The 22,327-nt window shown below is 44.0% G+C and overlaps 1 protein-coding gene across 4 annotated transcripts in view; it reads right to left on the bottom strand.

Moving 5' to 3' along the window:
- Positions 1-21,749, bottom strand: part of frem1b (Fras1 related extracellular matrix 1b) — a 30,556-nt gene extending 8,807 nt beyond the window's left edge. For all 4 annotated transcript variants that reach the window (XR_008414895.1, XR_008414896.1, XM_053868964.1 and 1 more), the window contains exons 1-23: positions 21,523-21,749; positions 18,550-18,812; positions 18,381-18,475; positions 17,977-18,233; positions 17,697-17,896; positions 16,207-16,530; positions 14,903-15,011; positions 14,700-14,831; positions 10,899-11,243; positions 10,673-10,815; positions 10,394-10,590; positions 10,245-10,335; positions 9,486-9,653; positions 9,193-9,401; positions 7,368-7,461; positions 7,052-7,304; positions 6,785-6,979; positions 4,900-5,088; positions 4,248-4,444; positions 3,698-3,923; positions 2,962-3,106; positions 1,439-1,580; positions 154-358 (exon numbers count right to left, since the gene is read on the bottom strand). Coding sequence is in view for 2 of the 4 variants with exons in the window: in XM_053868964.1 (XP_053724939.1) it covers positions 154-358; positions 1,439-1,580; positions 2,962-3,106; positions 3,698-3,923; positions 4,248-4,444; positions 4,900-5,088; positions 6,785-6,979; positions 7,052-7,304; positions 7,368-7,461; positions 9,193-9,401; positions 9,486-9,653; positions 10,245-10,335; positions 10,394-10,590; positions 10,673-10,815; positions 10,899-11,243; positions 14,700-14,831; positions 14,903-15,011; positions 16,207-16,530; positions 17,697-17,896; positions 17,977-18,233; positions 18,381-18,475; positions 18,550-18,765 (4,132 nt within the window). In the remaining 2 variants the exon portion in view is untranslated. The remainder of the gene's footprint in view (positions 1-153; positions 359-1,438; positions 1,581-2,961; positions 3,107-3,697; positions 3,924-4,247; positions 4,445-4,899; positions 5,089-6,784; positions 6,980-7,051; positions 7,305-7,367; positions 7,462-9,192; positions 9,402-9,485; positions 9,654-10,244; positions 10,336-10,393; positions 10,591-10,672; positions 10,816-10,898; positions 11,244-14,699; positions 14,832-14,902; positions 15,012-16,206; positions 16,531-17,696; positions 17,897-17,976; positions 18,234-18,380; positions 18,476-18,549; positions 18,813-21,522) is intronic.
- Positions 21,750-22,327: the final 578 nt, after the last annotated feature.

Below are 22,327 nucleotides of genomic sequence, written 5' to 3'. Positions count from 1 at the left end.
CACTGGACATTTGTTTGTCAAAAAATATGGTAATGGTTGAACGACATTGATACAATAATGTTCTAATAACACAAGCCAGGATCTCTTCATTAACCTTTAATAAAAGTGAATAACTGACTGAATAAAAGATTTAAAAAAACAACAACCACTCACCTCTCTGCACCACTTGGACAGAGATGAAGAAAGTCTGAGCAGGAGTCTCATTGGTCAGGTCGCTGAGTGTGAATCGGAAGCTGTCATGACCCTTGAAGCCGGCGGCGTTGGTCCGTGCGGTGTGTGTGTACCACAGCCGGTTGAGCTCCACATCGTCCTGGGTGAAGTTCCTCCCCGCCAACAAGTCGGTCCAACCCGTGCCCGTCTGTAACAACAAGAATTGCTGAGTTTCATCTGCACTTCTAGCTGCATGACCATGACACCTGAATCACTGGAGACTGCTGTGAGCTTGAGCAGCACATTCATGAACACACCGGACGGTGGCAGGTGTTTTTAAATGCTTGTTTAAATAAAGAAACCTGCTGTCACTCTGCGGGTATGTAGCTGCTAGCATTAGCACTAGCAAGTGCAAGTTGATAACAACTTCAGGAGATAATTTTAAAGTAACATTTGAACACCTGTTCCTGGTATTTAGCTAAAATGCTATTTATTTTGGGCTAAAGACAAAGCACATTTATTGGTGCATTGTATTTGCAGAGGCCAATACAATTTAAGATCTGATAAGGTCTGTAAATGTGCAGACATATGGACTTTATATTTATATGAATGATTCAATCCAAAAAACATTTATAATTTAGAAAATTGCTACTAATAATTGGGAGGGCATGGTGGCATTTACTTTGCCATGTTGGGGCCACGATCGTTTACATGCAGCAGAAATCCAGTGAAATACTTTAGTTCATAACAAAAGCATTTATTCTTATCTCATTGCCTTTTCCGGTGAGATCACAGGTAAGTATTCACTTAGGGACTCCGAATGCGAGTTATAAAACATGAACTTGCCATTGGTGCATTATTGTTTTCCATTTTCTTTCCAAATCTGAATCATGACGCAAAATATCCACGTTGAGATACGGTTATTTTTGTGCTCCACCTGTATCAAACAAGCAACCGTCTTGAGAAAATGAATTAAAAACGTTACTAAATACGGAACATTTTTCTCCAGGAACGACAACTCGATTCTAAAACCATTTATACATTACACTGTACGATGAATACATTATCATTTATGATAATAATTATGACCAAGCATTATAGGAACCTTAGTTCAGGGTCACGTATGGTGTTATCATGGAGGAGGAAAAAACGGCAACTCTAAGGAACTCCAGGATCTACATGGAGTGTTTCCAAAACTGTGTCTGAGGAGGTGATCAGACTTTGTCCGTAACTGACCTAATGTAGTCAACGATGTGACTAGCGTCACTTGACGTTCTTGCTCTCTCACCCTGAGCTGCAGTTTCCCAAAGCGTGGTTCACTGTTCAGGAAGTAAAACACGAACGGTGGTGGCGTGTCCAGATCCTCGGCCTCCAGAACTACGCTGGAGATCACCCTCCGCTCGCCAGCGCTCACCTCAAGCCCAGCATTCCTGGAACACAAGCAGACTGAAGATTAGTTACTCAAGTTGTGTTCTTACACACAATAGCTGGTTGAGTCCTGCATAAAATATGTGGAAGTCAAAAAAAGTTCAATCATCACTACTTAAACCGAAGGGTGACCAGTTTAAAGTTTGTGTGACAGGAGAGCTCTCAGCAGTAGGACTGAGTGCTGGTGTGGGTGGGGGGATGGTGGGAGGAGTAGGGTGGGGGGAGACATGGGAAACCGTCTGGTTGCTTCTTCACTTGGAAGTAAAATCCACGCAGGACAGACGCTGCCACGTCCATCCTGCAGGAACAAAAACAAGGAGACCCAGCAGCTGCCAAGTCTCAGCTTTACTTCCACCTCGGTGGTCTTTACAGTACCAGCTCGGGCCAGTGCCAACACACTCCGATCCAGCCGTTCTGGGGACTGGGTGCACAGGTGTGTGTGAGAATCAGGACATGACGGGGAACCCAGTCAAGGATGCAAATTCCCAATCACTCATTCAAATGAAAAGATTGTGGGTGGTGCACCAGGAGGGTTGAGTAGTGGGCCACTCAAGCAAAGCGCCACGCCACATGTCCTCACCCCTCTGCCACCTCAGCCCAGCCCCCCCGCTTCCCCAATTCGTGTTATTAAGCTCAGAGCTCCTCAAAAGTTCTGATCATCACATTCCTGTTCACGAAAGTCACTACATTTCTTTTCACTTGTGAGAACACCCGAGACTCTCAAGACACTTCGCCTTCAAGCCATTTTTTCTAACCACACCATCCACTCATCATCACTCTTTATGCATTTAAATGGTTTCATTGCTTCATGCATAAATAGTTTTTCAAAGCAGTATGTCATCTTACGGCTCAATTTGGACATGTTTTGTTTTTTTCCCACTGCATTTTGACAATACAATATCCACCATTTCCTACATACTTTTAAATTAATTGTTCTTTCTAATGAGCTTGTATGACTTATTAAAGCAGCTCAAATAAATAATCATAGTTTTTTGGTGCGTTGTACCGCAAAACATTTATATTCTGTTTGATTTGGACAGAAAATAAATAAAATACATAGAATAGCATTGTTTTTAGACACTCTCGTTTAACATTTTTCTTCACAATATTAACTTTTTAAATAAATATTTCTGACTCTTGTGGACGTTTTCAAGGTATTAATTGTTAAATAAAATACATATCACTAAATATATATACACACATGTAGAAATAAATGCGACCTCAGGATTTTCTAATGCCACAAAAAAATAATCTCATGAATTTATTTACCGAAAGAAATTGTCCCATATTTTGAGAACAATCATCTATGTGGATCAAGTCCTGGGCTATGACCTTTGACCTCAAACCCACAAAATGTGAACCCCACAGTGTGTGTTAGTGTACTTGATCAGCAGTGGCTTCTCATCGTTGACCGGCAGCACGGTGACCTGAGCTGTCCCCTGAACTACGTGAACGCCATCTGTCAGCCGCAGCAGCACAGCGTCCTTCAGGGTTTCTGTGTCATCGTGCATGTACAAGATCTTCATGCCTGTGGAGGGATGTGGAGGGGAAGAGAGGGCGCGCAGAGAAACATGTAACACAGTGTTAAAAGAGTTTCAGCTGCTGTTTACAGAAAAGAAATGTAATTGATATTCGCCTCGGTGCTTCCATCATGACCTACTGTCTAATAACTTGGCAAGTAATTCGTCCTCAGGTGGGTGGCTCTCGACCGCACAGGTCTCCAACATGAGTAGCTTTTAAGTAGTGTTAGGTAGTTGCTCTCATCAAGAAAACTATGACAAAATCATGTCGTTGACCTCTAGATTGAGATACAACAGAGATGCTGGTGATGTGTAATTGAATATGTAATGCACTGTTGTTGACAAAGCCTTTTATCTAAAGAACAAACAAGACTAAATGTGATTCAGACAATAAAAACTATGATAAAATCCCGCTGAATTTCCATCGACCAAAACTAGACAAGTCACGGGTGGAGTAAAATCAGAGAAGGGCACAAGCACCTTCATGACAGTAGAGACCTGGTCAGTTCCTGACAACATCACTGACACACTGTTGACATTTGAGCCAGGCTGAGAGGCAGTGAACATGCGTGATCATCACAACCTCCGGCTTCACTCACCTTGCCGGAGCTCCTGGAGAGTAAAGGTGGAGATGAAGAGGCTTGTCTGCAGCAAAGCGGATCCCATCTCTGTGTAGCGGCTTTTGTCTGTGCCATAGATGCCGTTGATGAGGAAGCCGTGAGCCGGGGGCTTCTCCACCGTGAACGTGAGAATGTTTGGAGGAGCATCCAGGTCGAAACCATTTAGGATGGAAGGAGTCAACTCCCTCAGGCCGCCCTCTTCCACCTGACAGGGGAGACATGAGGTCATGTCACCTTAGCTTTCACCCAAATTGACGTCTTGCCTTCATTTTAAGAAATGTGACAGATAAAATATACCTTCTTTTCAGTCTGCACTGAATAAAGTTCATGGTATAATTTTAAGACTTAGCATCCTGCCACGACATGGCAGGATGTATCTTCTTTGTAAGGTAGAGCCTGGCTTTCGCCTGAGCAATGTAAAAAGTAATGACGATTCTAGTCACATTCTCTGAACAATTTTCCTTTTGCATTGCAGATTGCTTTCAGGATATAAATATATTTTTGTTTGTGACCTTCGTTTTAACCTTACCGTGAAGTTGGCAAGCAGTAAGGATGGGGCTTCGTCATTGGTGGGGTTGATGATGATGTAGAAGGGGACAGCAGCGGAACGGTGCAGGCCATCGCTCACGCTGATGGTCAGTTGGTCGACAGTCGGCTCTGTGCCTTTATGCTCCGACTGGACGTAGTTGATGAATCCAGACGTGAGGTGGTCCAGGGTAAAGGATTCTGGAAGGGAAGAACTGTCCCTGTGAAGTTTCTCCTTTCACATTTCTGCTGAAGTTCTTGAAAACGAAAGCATAAAATACAAACCGTGCTAATGTCCGAGTGAAGAGGAGGATGACAGCCAGTGACAATGAAGAATAGATGGTGATAAGAAAAGAAGGTGAAGCAAAAATAAACTTCAATGAGACTTCAAGAGGTTGAGGGAAGGAAAATCAAACTAAATAGGGAGTTCAGGACTAAATGTTTGTGAATAAATGAGCAAAAACAAAACATACGGCATAAAAAAAGGGCGGAGGAAGAGCCAAAATGTGAAGAAATAGCAGAAAAGATTGAAGAAACTTCACAAATCTAGAAGAGGAAAAAGATCATAGATGAAAGTAGGAACAGGCAGAAAGTACACAAGAAAAGAAAAAAGCAGCAGCAGAAATAGTTAACACTCAGGCACTCAGTTCACTAACCAACTCTGATCCCAGCGTTGCTCTTTTCTGAACCCGGAGTGGGCAGCGTGTTCTCCAGGAAGCCGTGCACAGGAGCAGTATCAATGTGAAAGGTCAGCTGGTCGCGAGGGCTGTCCAGGTCTGTGGCCGCTAAGACGCCAGCACACAGGCAAGCAAAGGAGCCTTCGTCCACCACCAACATGGACTCGCCTGCAAAGACGCAACGCATCTCTGGTTCATTATCCTGAGTTCCAGTTTTTTCAATTTACATTGTTCAGTACGAAATAACATTACTGTATGACCTGTCAATGTTATTAGGCTGCTTTATGTTTCACACATATTGATTGATTTACACTGACAATATATTGTGTAAACAGGAACATACAAGAGTCCATTGTGTCCATTGGTCAATATTTTTTAATAGTCAAGCTTGTTTCTTAATATGAACTGGAGGACGATGATGCTGTTGCATGAGCATGAGAGTACAGGATAATGAGTAATGAAAGACAGTGAGGTTCATCAGTGTTGTAAACAGTGAGAACAGGTGCGACAAGTCGATGATGAATGAAGATGACTTGCGGCGTCGACCACTGATGGGAAATGAAGAACATGTTGACAAAGAAGAGGAAAAAGAAGAATTGCCCTTCAATGGACTGTCAAGAAAACACCAGTTAAAAATGTCTGTGTGTTTTACAAGAGTGTGCGTTTGCTCTGTCCGGATACTGACAACTCATTTAATGCAGCGGAGCAGTGGGTGACATGCCTTCACCTATCAGCCTGACACACACACCGCAGAGGGAGTGTAGCCCTCTCACTCACACACACTCCCCTGGGTAGGATGATATTCTCGCTGGGACCAGAGCCAAGAAGAGGGATTGGGGAGGCTCTGTGGTTATCACTGGAGACCAGTGACCACTGGGATAACTTGGAATTGGCAGGGTGTGTGTGTTGGCTTTATTTATATTTAGTTCACCCAGGAATGGTCCAGACAAAAACAACCACAGATGAGAAGTGTCCGCACTTTCATGGTAAATCACATTTCTGTATTTGCGCATCAGAGATCAGGGCACTTATTATTTTCTCTAGAGCAGGTATTCAGCTTGGTTACATGGACCACTTTGTCAGGGTTGTCACGTTCTGATTTGAGCGTGTTCCCCAACCAACATACAAGCTAACAAAGGGGGGGGGGGCAATCCCTTCACACAATGGCTACCTCGTAGTAGCCCGTCTCGCTAGCCGGATTACTAAAACGCGACCGGATCGCTAATCCTGCCAGCATATCTCGCCATTCACACAACCACAACAGCCAGCAGTTCAGGGTCTTAGTGGATGTCTGTGTTTTTTGTTTTCTGTTTCATTAATTAGCAGTGAATAAAGACACACGGTAAGAGCATTAGCAACCGAACGAGCACAAGGCAGCTTTACCTTGTTTTCGTATTGGGTTGAGACGAGGGTTTATCGCCGTGATCCAGGACTGTCCATCATTAATGCTCACACAATATATACGAAGAGGAAACACGGAGGCCTTGGTGTTCAGGTCATGTCAGTGCTAATTAACGACAGTCAAATCTATTGGAGGTGATGATGGAGGTTTTATAACCACAATCGAGGTTAATAAATGCTGAAATGTTCTCATGATCACATTGGATAATTGCGTGTGTGTGTGCGTGCTGCATGGACCTACTAGAGGATTTATAACATACAATATGTTGTAGTCACTTTGAAGTTATTTTTGGGGTTAATTCACTTGTTCGGTTTTAATCCAGACTTTATAGAGAGATTTTATAAATGGGGTTAGTCTGTCTTGTTTGTGTACTTGGTCATTTGTTTCGTTGACTTCTTGTCATAACAAGTCACTTTGGTTACAGTTCTCATGTGAACACAGCGAACAGATTTGTGGTCTTACCAAATATGATGGTGGGAACTTGGTTATTGACAGGGAGCACGGTGACGTTGAGGTCGTAAACAGGAAGTGTGCCATGGAGGGGCACAGGTGGAGGCGGGGCATCTCCATGACAACAACTATCAGTCCCTCCGGCATCTCCATCTGAGATGATGAGCGTGACCGTGTCGTAAACAGACAAGGGGCCGATCTCGCCTCCTGAGCACACACGGATTAGGTAAATACCTTTTTAGAAGTGATGCAAACAAGACCATGTTTTTGAACCAACACCTGTATGAACGTAGTAGATGAGACCCTGAAGCAAGTCCTGCTGGGAGAACTTGTCCACAGGAAGCCCGGCCTTCTGCAGCTCTCCTCTGCCAGGACGCCGAGCCAGCATGTAGGTCAGTCTGGAGTCCTCACTGTCTCGGTCGGTGGCAGACAGATAGTCCACCGTCACCTGGACCCGACCCCTTTCCTCACAGCTCAGCTCTTTTCGCAGACTCAAACCCAACTGGGGTGGCTCATCATTCATCGGTAAGACCTGGAGAGGAGTGGAGAGGGGTAAAAAACGAAATCTCATTTTAGCTTCTTTGTAGTAACTGACCTGTATTGGCAAAATGACGTCCGCTGAGTTCAGCCCGTCCGTCACCCTCAGACTCACGTCATCCTCCGTCGTCTCAGAATCATCGTGAATGTACCTGACACACAAACACTCACTCTTAATAACGCTGAACAATTGAGCAAAATCATGCATAAACAATAACCCACAAATTCTGACAGAAACAGGACAAAAAAAGGTTAATTGAAACGAAGAGTAGTCATTAAAATGGGTATTTAAGTGTTTGGTTTTTTTTAAGTTGTCTCTGAAAATAGCACTCTATTGCGTACCTGTGAACCAGTTGATAATAAAAGACTACAAGAAAAGTTTATTCTGGTGAGGTAAATCAATGCTCATGGAAAAATGGAATAGATTAATAGGTGAAAAAGAAAGTAAGGAAAAATAAGACTAATAAATCTATATCTTTGATGTTTTTTCCCATTTTTGTTTTTCATCTTAAACAGGTTTTTCCAGTCAATATTTTGAAATACAATTCCAATATCCTTTGTTCAAGGCAGCTTTTTTTTCCCACTGTCAATGTAAGCTGGCACTATTCCATCCCCCAAACAATTTCATTCTGTTGTTTCAGATGTAAATTAATCTTCATTTGTATTCTCTAATCAACTTTTTGTGTCAGATATTTCATGCCTGAACCCAGACAAATCCTTTTTCAACTTTCAGATATTTTGGATCATCAGGTTTGCCACCTGTGACCACTGACATGAGGAACAAATATCTTCTAATGTTATGTTCCTGCTGGAAAGGATCATATAATTCATAACAGCTCAATGACATTTCAGAAAGACATTGAAGGGTTAATGTCAATGTGATCAATGTTTGGATTTCATTGTGCGGCAACATGAAGACTGACAATGACAATGACATGGCGTCTGTTCTGGACAATGAGTTGAAGTTTACAGAAAAATCTGTCAGCTAATGTTGACACGCCAGCGCGCTTACAAATTACAATAGGACCTAAGGAATGACGACAGTAGCTTTGATCACGTTTGAAACAGCTGTCACTGATCCAAGAGAAACCTCTACACATTGTTTGAGGCTTGTCGTTGGCGCGTTCCAAGAACAAGATATAAAAGCAACAAGGAAGTGGGATTTTTGTGCCATTTATGTTTGCAAAGTGTTCACTATTCATCTTTAATGCTGTTCAACTTTAAATCACCTGTGTTATGCAAATGTTATTTGGAAATCTTTTTCTATTTCAATGAATTTTTGGACTAAAAACAGCAGTTGCAGTTCACTTGCGGGTGCAATGGTGGCATTTGCACTGTGGGAAAAAGAGAGCATGAAGATCACTTCTACACTAGTTTTTAAAACGTGGTCCAGCATTGACACTGATTCATGAAATAAACTATGCAATGTTCTGGACTTGAATCGTTAACTCGTTGAATCGTTTACATTAAAGTGCTACAAATGCACCATTTTTGCCCGCGTGTCCGAAGTTCCGAAACCACAGCTGGTGTCAGTTGTTGCCTCTCATCTCCGGTCTACCTGGAGATCTGCTCTGTCGGTGCAGCTGCGGACACGCGGGTGAAAACAGCGTATTTTGAGCGCTCTAAGGTACATAAAACACCAGTGATTTCACCAGTTTGAGGTGACCGGGCTCAATATTTTTGCAGCACGACACTCTTTATCCTGGAAAAATCCATATATTGGCTTCGTCACCGTATAAGCTGCACGGTTCAGAACGTGAGAAAAAAGTAGCGGCTTATATTGCGAAAATTACGGTAATTAAATTTATGAATATTCAGTAATTTATGGTAAAAAGTGAGTAATAGTAAGGATTAGCGAGGATGACGAGAAAACCAGAAAGAACCTGAGTCGGAGTGCGCGCAGGTCATTGAGGCTGAAACGGTCTCCTGATCTCAGGATCTGGCCCCGCAGCTCCATACGGCCTCTGTGAGGTTCTTTGTGAATCTCTACTCTCAGCGACTCGTCCCTGCTATCCACATCACGGACCAGAAGATGCTCCTCCGTTAAGAAGGCGCCTCCACCTTCCTCCACACGCAGCACGTTAGTAAAGGCCTGAAAAAAATACACAACATTTCAGGTTCATCTGGGCGTGAAAGTGATTCTCTCAATGCTGGTGGCAGTCAACTGGCTGCTGACCTCCGGTGCCTGATTGTCCACGGGAGTGACGGTGATATTGAAGACCAGCCCAGAGATGCTGCCTCCATGGTGGTCGCTGACAGTGAAGATGAACTGGACAAACAGCGGCTCTGGACCGATGTCCTCCAGCGGGGGCATGAAGGCTACTTTCATGTGGTTGATGGCGTGCTGCCAAAATCAACAAGTACACAACTTTATGCAGGAATTCACATGCTGAAATCTCACCTGTACGTTCACTTTTCCTGTACAAGTTACATAACAACAACTGCAGTAACACAAACTTTTTCCAGTATAATAACAAAATGGAAAAAAGTGAAACCTTGATTTTTCAACTCGATAACATGATACAATCTACTGGGTTTGCACACCATTTCCCATGTCCCAGATCAGGTCACTTCCTTAAATCGATTGCGCTATAATTTATTAGGTTATAAATCACGATACGACTCACTTTGCTCTTAAATGATGGGCCTCAATGTATTGCAAAATACAAATGTACTTCACTATTTCTCTTCACCATAAATAGAAGGTTTAAAGAGCCAACTTGTTCCATTAAATCCTTCGAGTCCCTGATGGAGCAATCCTGAAGCCGTAGATTTCCACAACCGAGCTCAGGTGTAAATCTTTGCAAACAAAAGCTGCAATGGAGTCTGTTTTCTTTGGAGCATACACTGCCTTGTGTGTTACACGTTTAGATATTGTCAATTCCAGTGAAGGTCATTTGAAACACACCAAAGTAAGGTTGTCAATGAAACAAACCTGTGAGAAGGATTTTAGGACGGGAACCATGGGGTCTCTCTTCATGGTGTTAGCGTTGTCTGTGTAGAACAGACGACCTGCATCCATCAGGCTGGAAACCAAATCAGAGGTTTTAAAATTGGCTAGCAGGAGAGCAGATGTGAGCGTACCCAGGACGCAGTGGGCTGAAGCAGGGCCGGGTGATGACGTAGGTCAGGTCGGTGTCTGGATGCTCCCTGTCGCTGAAGTGCAGGTGAGACGTCGTGATATAGACCACCTCTGTCTCCTTCAGAGTCAGAGCGCGAACGCTGCCGGAGACTTCAGCGGGCAGCTGATCCTTCACTGGGAAGACATGGACCACCACTGTCTGGAGATGGGGTTGTCCAAAATAAAGATTCTAGAGTATTCAGCAAGCACACAGTCAACTTCAATATGAGTTTGTAGCTCACATAAGTTTGCGAAAGGTTCGGCGGCTGGTGGACGTCAGACAGCGTGAAATCAAAGGAGTCTTCAAACTTCTCCTCCCCTGAGTGCCGGTAAAAGATCTGACCCAAGATCAAGTCCCGCTGCAGGAAACTGTCCACAGCAAACCCTGAGGAGGGACATCACATGATGATGATGATGATGATGAAGATATTTTCCGTCTTTGACCCAAACTTTTTTCTGCTGCCCCACCTGCATCATATGGGTTTATCTTCCTGATCAGCTGACCCACACTGGGGGCTGAGGTGATTTGGAACAGGATGTAGTCATCACTTGAGTCCATGTCAGAGGCCAGCAGGATGAACTCCTCCAAACGCACCTCGCCGCCTTCCTGCACCTCCAGGGCCACGTTGTTGATGAGGAAGGGCGGAGAGTCGTCTTTGGGCAGGATGTTGATGGGGAACCTGTGTCTGATGCTGTGTCGGCCGTCGCTGATGCGGAAGACAATGTGGTCTCGGGTGGTCTCACTGTCCGAGTGGTGGTAGACCACTACTCCCTCTTTCAGGTCCCGAACGCGAAACATGAAAGCTTTCCCACCTTGAAGAAAGATTGAAACGGATTATCCAAATAGCAACGCTGAACACTCGGTCACCCATGCCGTTTGTGACATCATGACTTGGAGCAGACTTGTGCAAAGTCTGGCCCAGGGGCCATTTGCGGGCTTTGATCAGCTTCCATGTAGCCTTCAGCTTCTGGTATCAATTATCTCTCACCATTGGGGGATTTAATAAAGGCCATCTAATAAGAATGAAAAGCAAAAGGTCAAATGTCCTTATAACATCGACCAGCTTCATTTCAGATGTCAAAAATTGTTTGTGCCTTCCAGTGTTGTCTTTTCTGTGTAAACCGGGTCTGCTCTATGAGCATTAAAGGTTGCTGACCACTGTTCTAGTGCGTCCCAAGTTCAAGATACCAGAGTGAGCTCTTGATGGAGAGGAGGACCTTCAGTCTCTGCTGGGTAGCAGTGTTTGACCCCGGAGTTTCTGAGTCGAGCGGTTGTCGCTGATGGAGGTAGAGTTTTGAGGGAGCTGCGTCGGAGTTTAACAGGGAGAATGACTGGTCGTGAAGTTCTACTCAACTGCTCAACTAAGGGATAGCTGACATTGCAAGTCACACTTCTGCTGCCTGCTGAGGCACTGGGGAGAACCATGCACTGCATTAAAAAAAATGTTTGGCCCAGACGTCTTGCTCTAGCTACGGCTCCCTCCTGAAGTCAAAAGTAGTAAAACTTTGCTTAACATTTTTGCTGATATTATGGTAAAACCGTTATTGCCATATTTCTTGCCCCAGGTAATTGTGAAATGAATGATATCGGGATTTCCACATCATGACCACAAGTGAGAGTAGAAATCGACAGGTGAGTGGAGAGCATTGATTTTTGGCTCAGTTCTTTCTTCACGGTGACAGATTAATCCCCTAATATCCTAAATCCACACGACCAAGTCTTTAATAACAGATCCTGCCCATCAATCAACATGAATATGGAAATGATTCATTTCATATACAAGTTGAAAACAAAGATCTGACTTTTTCTCCCTATTTTATAGCGTTCTCGCTTGTGATTTGTGATTGTTAAATATCCATCCACCCATGTGAGAGTCTACTTCAGACTGCCATATATTCCAGCCATTGTATGCCTTTCCAATCAAAGTCACATAGTAACCTGATGTATTGCTTCATGTGCTGGCCTTTCACATTTTTAGTAATCCTCAAGTCTTCAGGGGAGAACTCACTTCATCGGGCTGAACACATAAAAAAAAAAAACTTCCTGTGTCTGTCCCACATTAACGGAAATCTAGGCCGGGTCCATCTGCTGGCTGGCCTTCCTGCACTATGCTAACGCTAACAGCATAGCGTCACATGACTGGCAGCCCACCGGCAGACATGTGTTGTTGTCGGCGGACGCCTCAGTTTGATGCCAAAACTTCACACTTTGATTCAATTACCGTCTCCAACACATGCACGCTGTTTTTTCAAACACCCATTGTCACTTGGAAATAACAAGTTTCTCTTAGCGCCTGAAGGCAGCGCGCGGCGTTTGGCTGAGGTTTGTGCTGTGAACACCGGTGGGGTAAACCATGGCGTCCTTCCCGGTGGCCGCCCGGTTGCCAGGATGGGGGCATCCTGCCTCGGCGTGCATGCCAGAGAGACAGAAGGGCAAGGTCAGCAGACAGATTGAGAGACGATCGGTCGCAAGCCCGAACCTCATTAGCAACTTTACCGAGGGGAACCCGACTACTGGTCCAAGTGATGGAAACAACTTGGTAATTGGGCCCAAAGGTGGCGTTGGGCAGCAGGCCCACAAAGAAAAAGCGGAAGCGGGAGGTGTGTGAAAGAGAGGGAGAGGGGGACGCAGCAGGACAGGCACTCTTCCATTTGGCTGAAGGCGTTGGACCGAGCCTGCGGAGACCATCCCGTGCTGCGGCGTCCTGGCCCACGTGTGGCGGCACCAGGGGTCAGCAGCACCCTCTTCAGAGACGCAGTGCCATCAGAGGACACTGGTTTCTAGCTGGTCCAAAGGGGGGGGGGATGAGTGGAACACTGCCCAGTGGGACAGAAGTTTCAGCATCAGTCCAACTTTCATCACAGAAGTAAACGTTTGATGGGAAAACAGAGGGAGGAATATGATTCCGTTTTAAACTTATGTAACTCATCCTCATATACAGTATGTGACTTCCTGTTTTTGAATACAGAGTCAAACTGAATGTGTGCATCAATTATTTATATGTCTATTGACAAAGAACTGTTAGTTCATAATATCCTACCAAGCTTTCTTATTGTTAATTTGCCTAAATATTTTGTATGTATTTGACATCACTTAACAAAATGTGTATTTTCAATGTACTTTTTTCTAATAAAAATGCATTTATTATTTTACAAAAATCATGTCTCATTGTAAAACTATTTTTGCATTGAATATATTTTTATTGTACATACTATTGTAATTACTTGTACATAATTGAATTACAAAACTTGCTTAGCTAAACCCGGAATAGTATTTTTCAAATTATTTTCTATAAATTGTGAATAATTCTGTTCAGATTTATTATTAGATTAGATTTCTTTTGTCTTTTGCTTATTTTACTTAAGTTCATACATACATGCATAATAAAATCGCCTTGGGTGGGATAGGCTCCAGCACTCACCGCAACCCTGAACAGGGCTCGGCAGTGGTTACTTGACCTGTATGTATGTATGATCACACAACAGGATCTTGCAGGATGACCTTGTAAGACGTAGTGAAAAGGACGTATTTGTACCTTCCATGAACAACAAATAAGGATTTTCACGATTCGTTCATGAGTTCATGAAATCCTCATGAGGCGGTTAATCTCTGTCAAAGGTCATTTAGAGGTCAAGGTCCCAGCCTAACTGAGAAGTGAAGCAGATATAAAAGCATGACAACAGTCAGCGAGTGTTGTAGTCTGTGAGTATAAAGGAGCCATGAAAGGTTAAATCCCAGCCTGAACCCTCCGGGGGGCAGCCAGCACTCATACCACCTCCCCCCTCCCACTCTCCCTGCTGCCTCGTCCGGGCTGGTAGCATGAAAACCTGTTTGGGGACAGTGCAGCTGCCACGTGTGCACGGCGGCATGAAATGGTTTAAGTCGCTGCAATCTGGAGACAAAGAGGGCGTCTCTGCGCGCGACGGCCTGGAAGGGACAGACGTGGACGTAGCGGCAGCCCACGGCAAAGTGGCCGCAGACCCATTTTACACCTGATTAGGAAACACATGCAGAGCCACTAGACATATGCTTCCCCAGCCACACCACGGTCCCTGACCCATGAGCAACACATGGCAGAAAAAGACAAACGATGATCTCCGGGAATTCCACCGGAATACCAGCACAGGGTTCAGGGACAGACATGGTCACAAAATTCTGATGCCAGCCCCTAAATTCCTGCAAAAACACCAATGGTCTTACAAAAAGGTTCAGGTACTAAATCATTGGCTCCTTTTCTTCATCACCACTATGCCCATCGGTTCACACACCTCTCACACTGAGACGTCCATGGAGGGGCCCGTCCACCGTCACCAGGAAAACGGCATCGATGTTGTCTGTGTCCACAATCTGCAGCTGCTCCCAAGTGATTGGTCGGGACTGACCCTCCAGCAGGTCCAGGCCTGAGAAGGAACGACATAGCTATGACACAAGATGTTTGCAGGTCTATAACTGTTGTTTTCACACGCAGTACCCATGTTCCAGGAGACCCTGGGTGCGTTGGTTTCAGCCGCTCTGATGGAGATGTGGACATTAATAGGTAGGCTGGTCAGATATGAGCCATCGATAGCTTGGAACTCCACCTGACAGCAGCAGGGTAAAAAGAAGCGGTCAGGAGGGTAATAGAACTTCAAATGCAGAATTTACTCGTGATAGAATTTCGAATGTTGATACATGAAATAACACTACAGAAGAAGCTTCCTTTAACCGCAACAACATTTGGGCAAAGTATTTTTTTTTTTTATTTCCAAAGCAGTCTTTTGGAATCTAATAAACTGTTCATTGTTCTTGCCTTTCAACATTCAACCTTGTTATTCTGAAAGTTTATTTTGGCAAAGTGGACACGCTTGAAACAAAAGTGAAAGACTCTCTCTCTCTCCACTATTCTCAGAGGTGCCATTGTACAAATCTGGCAACACAATCTTCCACTTCAGCGGGAAGACGTCATGACGGCACAGAATCCCCAGCTCACTGACTGGTCCAAATGATTTTGACTTTCCGACCCATGTCTCACACGTTTCCTCCATTCCATTTCTCTGTTGTCTATGATGTATCAAGCATCGTAACGGTGATTCAAGGCTACATACCAGGATTTCCTGGGCTTTCCTTTTTTGAAACTCTACGCTCCCACCCAAAAAAAACAAAAAAAAAAACACAGAACGGAACGCAGCTTATCAAGAAGCCATAGAAAATCAATGAAACAGAGGGGAACGTTTTGACATTTACTGAGTTGGTGAAAATAAAAATCCAAGCCTTGAATCATGTGAGAAGTAAAGCTCTCTCTAATGCACAGCTGTCCTCACCCAGCCGGAATGCACGACTTGAGTTCCGCAAGTATCAGACTTCATATGATTCATTATGACATTTTTTTCAGGTGTTCTCTGTGAAAACATGCCAAAAACCGTCATGTTCATGTCCACCACCATGATGGGGTATGCGTCATCCATTTGTTTCGATGTTGACACTTTGTTTAAAACGTTTGATCACGTAAGATTTAAAAAGAGATCTTTTTTCTGTAGCCGTCATGCTTGTGTACATGTAGATGAAACCATGCGTAGTTTTGAACTTTTCAACTTAAGTCTGTTGACTGCAGGTTGTACCAAATAATTCATTAGTTGTGGGTTTATCTACTTTATTGCATTATAAGGAATTTATGTTTTGTTTCAAGAACTAATATAAATTAAATTGTTTTATTTTGTTAGAAAAGCAAAGGCTGATTGTTTTTTCTTTAAATGAATGAATAAAATCTCATTACACAATGACAAAGCACAACTTTACCTCATAGTTCCTGCGCTGTGATTGGCTGCTGTTGGGCGGTTGGTAGGCCACTTTCATGTCATGCAGGTCTGCCCAGGTGAAGGACTGAATGGGCTTGGTGTGGTCCTCCAGGTGGGTGATGTACCCCTCACTAGGCGGTGCAGTGATGTTGAGCACCAACTTCTCTTGCGGGGTTTCGTGGTCATCAGCATCAAGGGACGCAGTGGTCAGTGGTGTGAGAATAAACTGGTCCACTTCCAGAATGAAGGAGGCCATGAAGGCAGCCTTTGGTGGCTGGTTCTGCATGGCACCTTGGATCTGCACAGGCAGCCACACCGCCTCCGTCTGTGAGGGAAAATGTCATGTTGATGCACAATTTTAGGCGTTGTTTTCAGTGTTTGGAGAGAAACTATAGATTGGATCAGACGTGTCAGAAATAACAGCTAAAAAAGTAACAAATTTGGATTCGTGCAGAGCACACACTCTTCCGCAAACTGAGACCCGTAGAAGTGCAATGGCACCTTCTCTTTGCCAATAAATGTCGACACACTTTCTTCCGATTGCACGTCATCACCTGCTGCCTTGGATCTGAATCAAATGTCAGTTCACTTAGATTTTTCCTCTGAGAAAGTCAAGTGTCACTGATTATTGTGCTCTAAACTACACATTATAGGTACATTTTAAGCACTGTCTGCTTTGCAAATCAATAAGTCATATTTTAATGTTAATAAATACGAACTATTGTTTAAGTTTGTTTGTCCTTAATGCAAAAATGGGGAGTCAACTCTTCTTGCCAAGAGTCAGCCTCTAATAAAGCGCACACGTCGAAATGATAATAAAATAACAGATACAGACAACAAACGTTAAATAAACAACGGTTAGGTTTGCTACTTCAGGTTAGCGTCAGATAGCTCACATTGGGAGGCCAATAAAGGATATCTAATCTAAAAAAAACTCAGACAAATTCATGCACAACACAGGACATGAAGTGGTTGGAAACAACGGTGATTAAACAAACCTGTCGTCGCTTCAGGATGAGTGTTCATTTTCATTAGCTACTTAAACGCTTGTGCAGCGCAAACGCTCCTAAATAGTACAAAGTTATAGTGGACTCGTTAAGGCCTTTCAAACTAAAAGCCACAAATATGTTTGACCTATTTAATTCGTTGGACATAGTTTTAAACAATTATTTAATTGAATTCGGATCTAATATAAATGTAAATAATTTCCCCTGATAAAATGAATAAATTGTCAAGTACAATCCATATTTAAATGTTAAATGAATAAAACAAAATAACTGTATTTGCTCAATAGACAAATTAATGCGTATATTTAGATCTTATTTTTCTGAAAGAGTTTGACTTTTAACTTTCCTCTATGAATTATCTTCCACTAATATTACGTCCCACCTGCAAAGGGCAGGAGGCAGCACACTCACATTGAGGCAATTCCTTCCCGAATATCACTTTTAATGTCGCAAATATGGAGAACATAATAATAAAAAGCGTGACCTCCACCACAAGCCTGGTGCCCTGCTCTCTCAGCTCCACCCTGATGGGGATGTAGTCAGTCTCTGGTAATGGAGGACTCAAGTGCTGGTACTTCAGACCGGAACTTAGAAAGTTCTGGCAGCTAGTTTTGAGAAAGCGGACCTCCTTGGTGTCATGAAGACAAGGTTTGTTTCCAAGACACAGAGCTGCTGCCTCTCGGCCTGCAGGACAAATAAAGGCGGCAGTGTGAAGTTGCTTCCTTTTAATAATGAGTCCATTTTGTTGATAAAAAGAGCTTCACCTGTCGTCTGGGCGTCCCCTTCTGTCACCAGCTGCCCGAGCACAGGCATGTTGACGTCTGTGGTCATCACCCGGACAGTGCAGACCAGGTCCACCGCAGCAGGGATGGTCAGCACGGAGCTATTGATGCTGTTTGATAAGCCAAAGAATTGAGGGACCACCAGCGGTGTGCTTCCGAACTTCACCAGGCTCGATGTGGAGTCCAGCACCCTCACCGGGAGAATCACGGTTTCCACCAGCGTGTCCGAGTCTGTGAATCTACCGAGAAGAATGAGAGAAATTTGCATGAATGTCTTGAGATATCTCGTATGTTCTCAGATTCACTTGACAAATAAATGGCTTCTACACTTAGTAGAGCAAATGGAGCGTTATAAGATCATGTGACAGAGCGGTATCTATAATCACCTGTAGACTCGAAGCATCACTGTGTCCTCGGTGAGCAGTGGACTTCCATTGTGGACGTATTTGACTTCAGCCTCCAGAAAGCTGCAGTCGAACACCTGCCGCCCAGTGAAAAGCGTGACCAATATTTCATATGAGATGATGATTCTGGATGTACGAGGGTGGTCCCAACCTGCGGCGTCAGCCTGCCGACCCTCTGTGTGACCGGCTCGTTCATCACCACCTCCACCTTGCAGTCCACTGTGGGATCCACCCTGATCTTCAGCTCCTTCTCGGTGATGAACGCAGAGCGGCCCCTGATGACCTCCACTCCTGAATTGACCACCACCAGACTTCCGCGGCAGACAGCCGCGACCGTCAGCAACACCAGGCAGCTGACAACATCCATGACATCTAACCTAGTCACAAATCCATCTGAGCTGGACCCTTGTTAGTCTGAGAAGACAACACAGTTTGTTGGAGAAAACATTTATCTCAAGTGAATAAATCATTCCTCTCCCAGTAGTGTATGTGCATGCGTGCTTGTGTGCGAGTGTCCTTCTCGGTAGGCCAATTCCTGGAAACACACCTACATGTGCCCAGAAATTGAAAGATTAAATCTTCAAAATAAATGGGTCATTATGATTGGGTTTAAGTTTGGTTAAGGTTAACTATTGTTTTGGATGGTTAGGCTTGGGAAAGTATTATGACAATGAACGTGTGTGTGTGTGTGTGTGTGTATTTTAGTCCAATTATTAAAAGAAAATTTAGCATTCGCTCTAAAATAATTTTCAGTTAAGATTATGGATCAAAGACTGAAAATATTAGTATAATCAATCTGTAAGGGTTTAAATACAAATGTTTATTTTCCAAAATAATTCCATATTTTTAATTAATTATTGTATAGCACATAACTTCATGATAATTACTTTTAATTTAATGGTTTGAAGAAATAACTCACGTTCCATTTAATTCAATTTTAAGGCGTTTGTTTTCCCCACATTTAAGGATTAAAAAAGTTGAAAAATTAGGATTAAAACGGAGTCAAACAGTGACGCTTCTAATCAAGGTTGAGTGCAGGGATCGGGGGTCTGCATGACTCCACAAGTGCAGAGGCAGCTGGGTCAAAGGTGACTCACAACCCTCACAAACAGAGAGCTTCAACAACAGATCGGAAATAATTCCATGGCCACAACAATCAAGCTCATTCATCTGTTCTTTGTTTCATGGCATTAAATGGTAAAAATGTTACAAAGTAAAAAAGAAATGCCAAATGTGACGTCATCAGAAGACCCGGACCACCCCATCCCCGGAGCACATCTGGTGGCTTCTCTCAAGTAGTCTGTGTTGTCATTTGGTTCAATTGTCTTGTAATTATGGAGTCATTTTAATGCTAGCTCTGAAGAAGCACAGACTGTAATCTGACTGGGACGTCCTGGGTTGGTGGGCTCCGAACCAAGATGGACTTCTGCTAAGTGGTTCAGCAGCTGTTATTGTAGGCTGACTCATGCAGAGCTGCAGCGCTGAACTGTTTTCTTGAACGTTATGTTACTTGTGCAGAGGACGTGGACCAGAGAGAAATCCACTGCATCATCGCCTTCTCATCCTGAGTTCAACACCAATGTGAGGACACAATTCATAGCCTTCATCTTGCCCTTCAAGCTGCTGACACTGGGAATTTTCATCTTTCGGGATGCTCCTTTTTCAGGCCAGGGTACCTAGATAAGGATTCTCTTAATCTCAAGCCATATTTTAGCTGTCAGACAGCGCCCCAATAATTTCAACATTGCACCACACTCATCAACATTCCATGCAACCACTGATGCAGGTGCTTGTCTGCCAAGACAGAAATCTCATGAGATAACGCGTGATAAACTGGACAATCACAAAACTGGAAAATACAAGATGGAGTTGGACCTCAATGGTAGTTCAAATAGCCAAATGACAGGAACATGAACGCTGCTGTAGGACTGAAAGTGAAACAATTTTCAATTTTCAGAGCTATTCTTGGTTGAAACAGGTAACATTGCATCTCACTACGATCACCCAACAATGCAGATAGAGGCAACATAAGGAGGACCACAGGTTCTGCTCAAAGTGGATCTGATGATGCGAAGAAGGACCTGCTGCAGTCTGGCGTATTATGTTTCCCATCGCCTGTATGTTGGCACAATTAGTCAAAGAACATTTCACCGGCCCAGCTCAGGACAGAGGGGTTAGTTTAGGGGGTTAGTAGTCATGTTTTATGGCAGCAGCTTCACTGTTGTTTTGGAGGGATTATGATCCATTATGACAAATAACAGACTGCATTTTAACCATCCAATTCTGTGTGTTCCTTCTAGATTCTGTGACTGCAGAACTCATAGGACCCAACATACTGACAGAAGCCTGCGGATCTACCGCCCCGGACCTATTTCTCCTAGGTCCCAAGTCTTGCCTGGGCAAAATGGTTATGACTTGTTTATGAGAGTGGGAAAGGAGGGGTGAGCTCCTTCCATCTTTCGGGAACCAAGACTACAAACAACAATGAGGTCCGAGAGACTGTGCTCGACAAAGCCAATTGGTTGATGCTGAGCAGGGTGGACAGGATGGGGTCCATTTCCCGGTCCAGTACACCGCTCCTGATTCTTTGGTGGTCCGATTGGCAGGTGCCTCCATGAGTCTTTGGAGCCCAAGCAAATACAGTTTCGTGGTCCAGACATGGAGCTCTTTGTAAGCTAGTAAGCTGTTAGCCATTGCTGCCTTTGATGAACAGAAATATGACAGAAAAAGTCCTGCTTGATCTGTTGATCTCAGCAGGATGGTTAATGGTCACCTCATTAATACGTATAACCAATCAGACTGCAGTATTTGACAGGATCTCTTCGTGGCTAAGCTCCTTCTCTAAAGTTTCCACGTCTATGTTTGCTTGCTTTTGTCGAGCTGGTCAGTGTCTGCTTTGTTACAACAGGTAGCGGCTGCCGCCCCGCAGGAGCAGGAAAAACTTCCCAACAAGCTTGTGCTAATCACTTCCTGGCCTGGAAACCTGAGAAGACACACTTCTGTCAGTGTGTTTCCGATTGGGACGAAGCCAGAGATGTTAAGTAGAAACCCTTTCATTTCAAAGTTTGTTTAACTGTCGCAGGCTTGAGCTTTCAGAGTTTGTGTGAAGTTGTTTGGCACCTACCTTGAGTTGTTCTCCTGCTTCTGCCACTGTCTTCCTCACCTTCTGCACACAGGAAGAGGAATGCAATCACACACTTCACACTGGCTGTTTGCTACCACCCCCCTTCCTCCGCAGCCCCCTGTCATGCCAAGAGTTCTGGCATCCCACAACAGAGAGAGAGAGACAGAAAGAACAAAGGCAGAGCAAGTTCCTCTGACTGGTTGAGCTTTCAGTGAAGCCAAAAACTGAATGTGTGTAAAGACAGAGGTTAGGAGAGAGAGTGAGAGAGAGCAGCAGGAAATATGCTGTGAGGTTTCCAGGACTTTTATTTTTACAGCCCCCCCCTCTTCTCTTAGCCACTCTGTCTCTATTTCTGTGTGACGCAGATAAATGTGAAACTCTTTCCTGTCTTTGTTGTCCTGGTTTTCACATCAAAGGCCTGAACATACTCAACTAGAATTACCTCGGAGCCTCAGGGGCTGGAAGTGGCCGTCGAAACATGCTCCTGACGACCTGAGCCAACAACAAACTAGCACCGATTGTGTGGAAATTTGGGACAACAGTGTCGAATAAGTGATTCTACCAGGTGATTAGAGAAGTCACATTCTATCTGTACATTTTAACTCCGCCTTGAGTCCGCCTGAAGTTCACGCTCCTGACTTTTTCTCCAGATTTGTTTCTGTGTTTTTACTGTCTGTTGTGTCCATTAGTTGTTGCGTAACACAAACATAGGATGTTATTACATTTTGAAGGACCAAGAGTAAAGCTGAGTCAACCTGATGACCTGACACACACACAATTCTGTGGGGACATTTCATTGACTTTC

This window comes from Synchiropus splendidus, chromosome 1 (assembly GCF_027744825.2).
Source record: "Synchiropus splendidus isolate RoL2022-P1 chromosome 1, RoL_Sspl_1.0, whole genome shotgun sequence".
Classification (NCBI taxonomy): Eukaryota; Metazoa; Chordata; class Actinopteri; order Syngnathiformes; family Callionymidae; genus Synchiropus; species Synchiropus splendidus.
The sequence above is the reverse complement of the archived record's forward strand: the minus strand, read 5'-3'. Positions and strand labels throughout refer to the sequence as shown.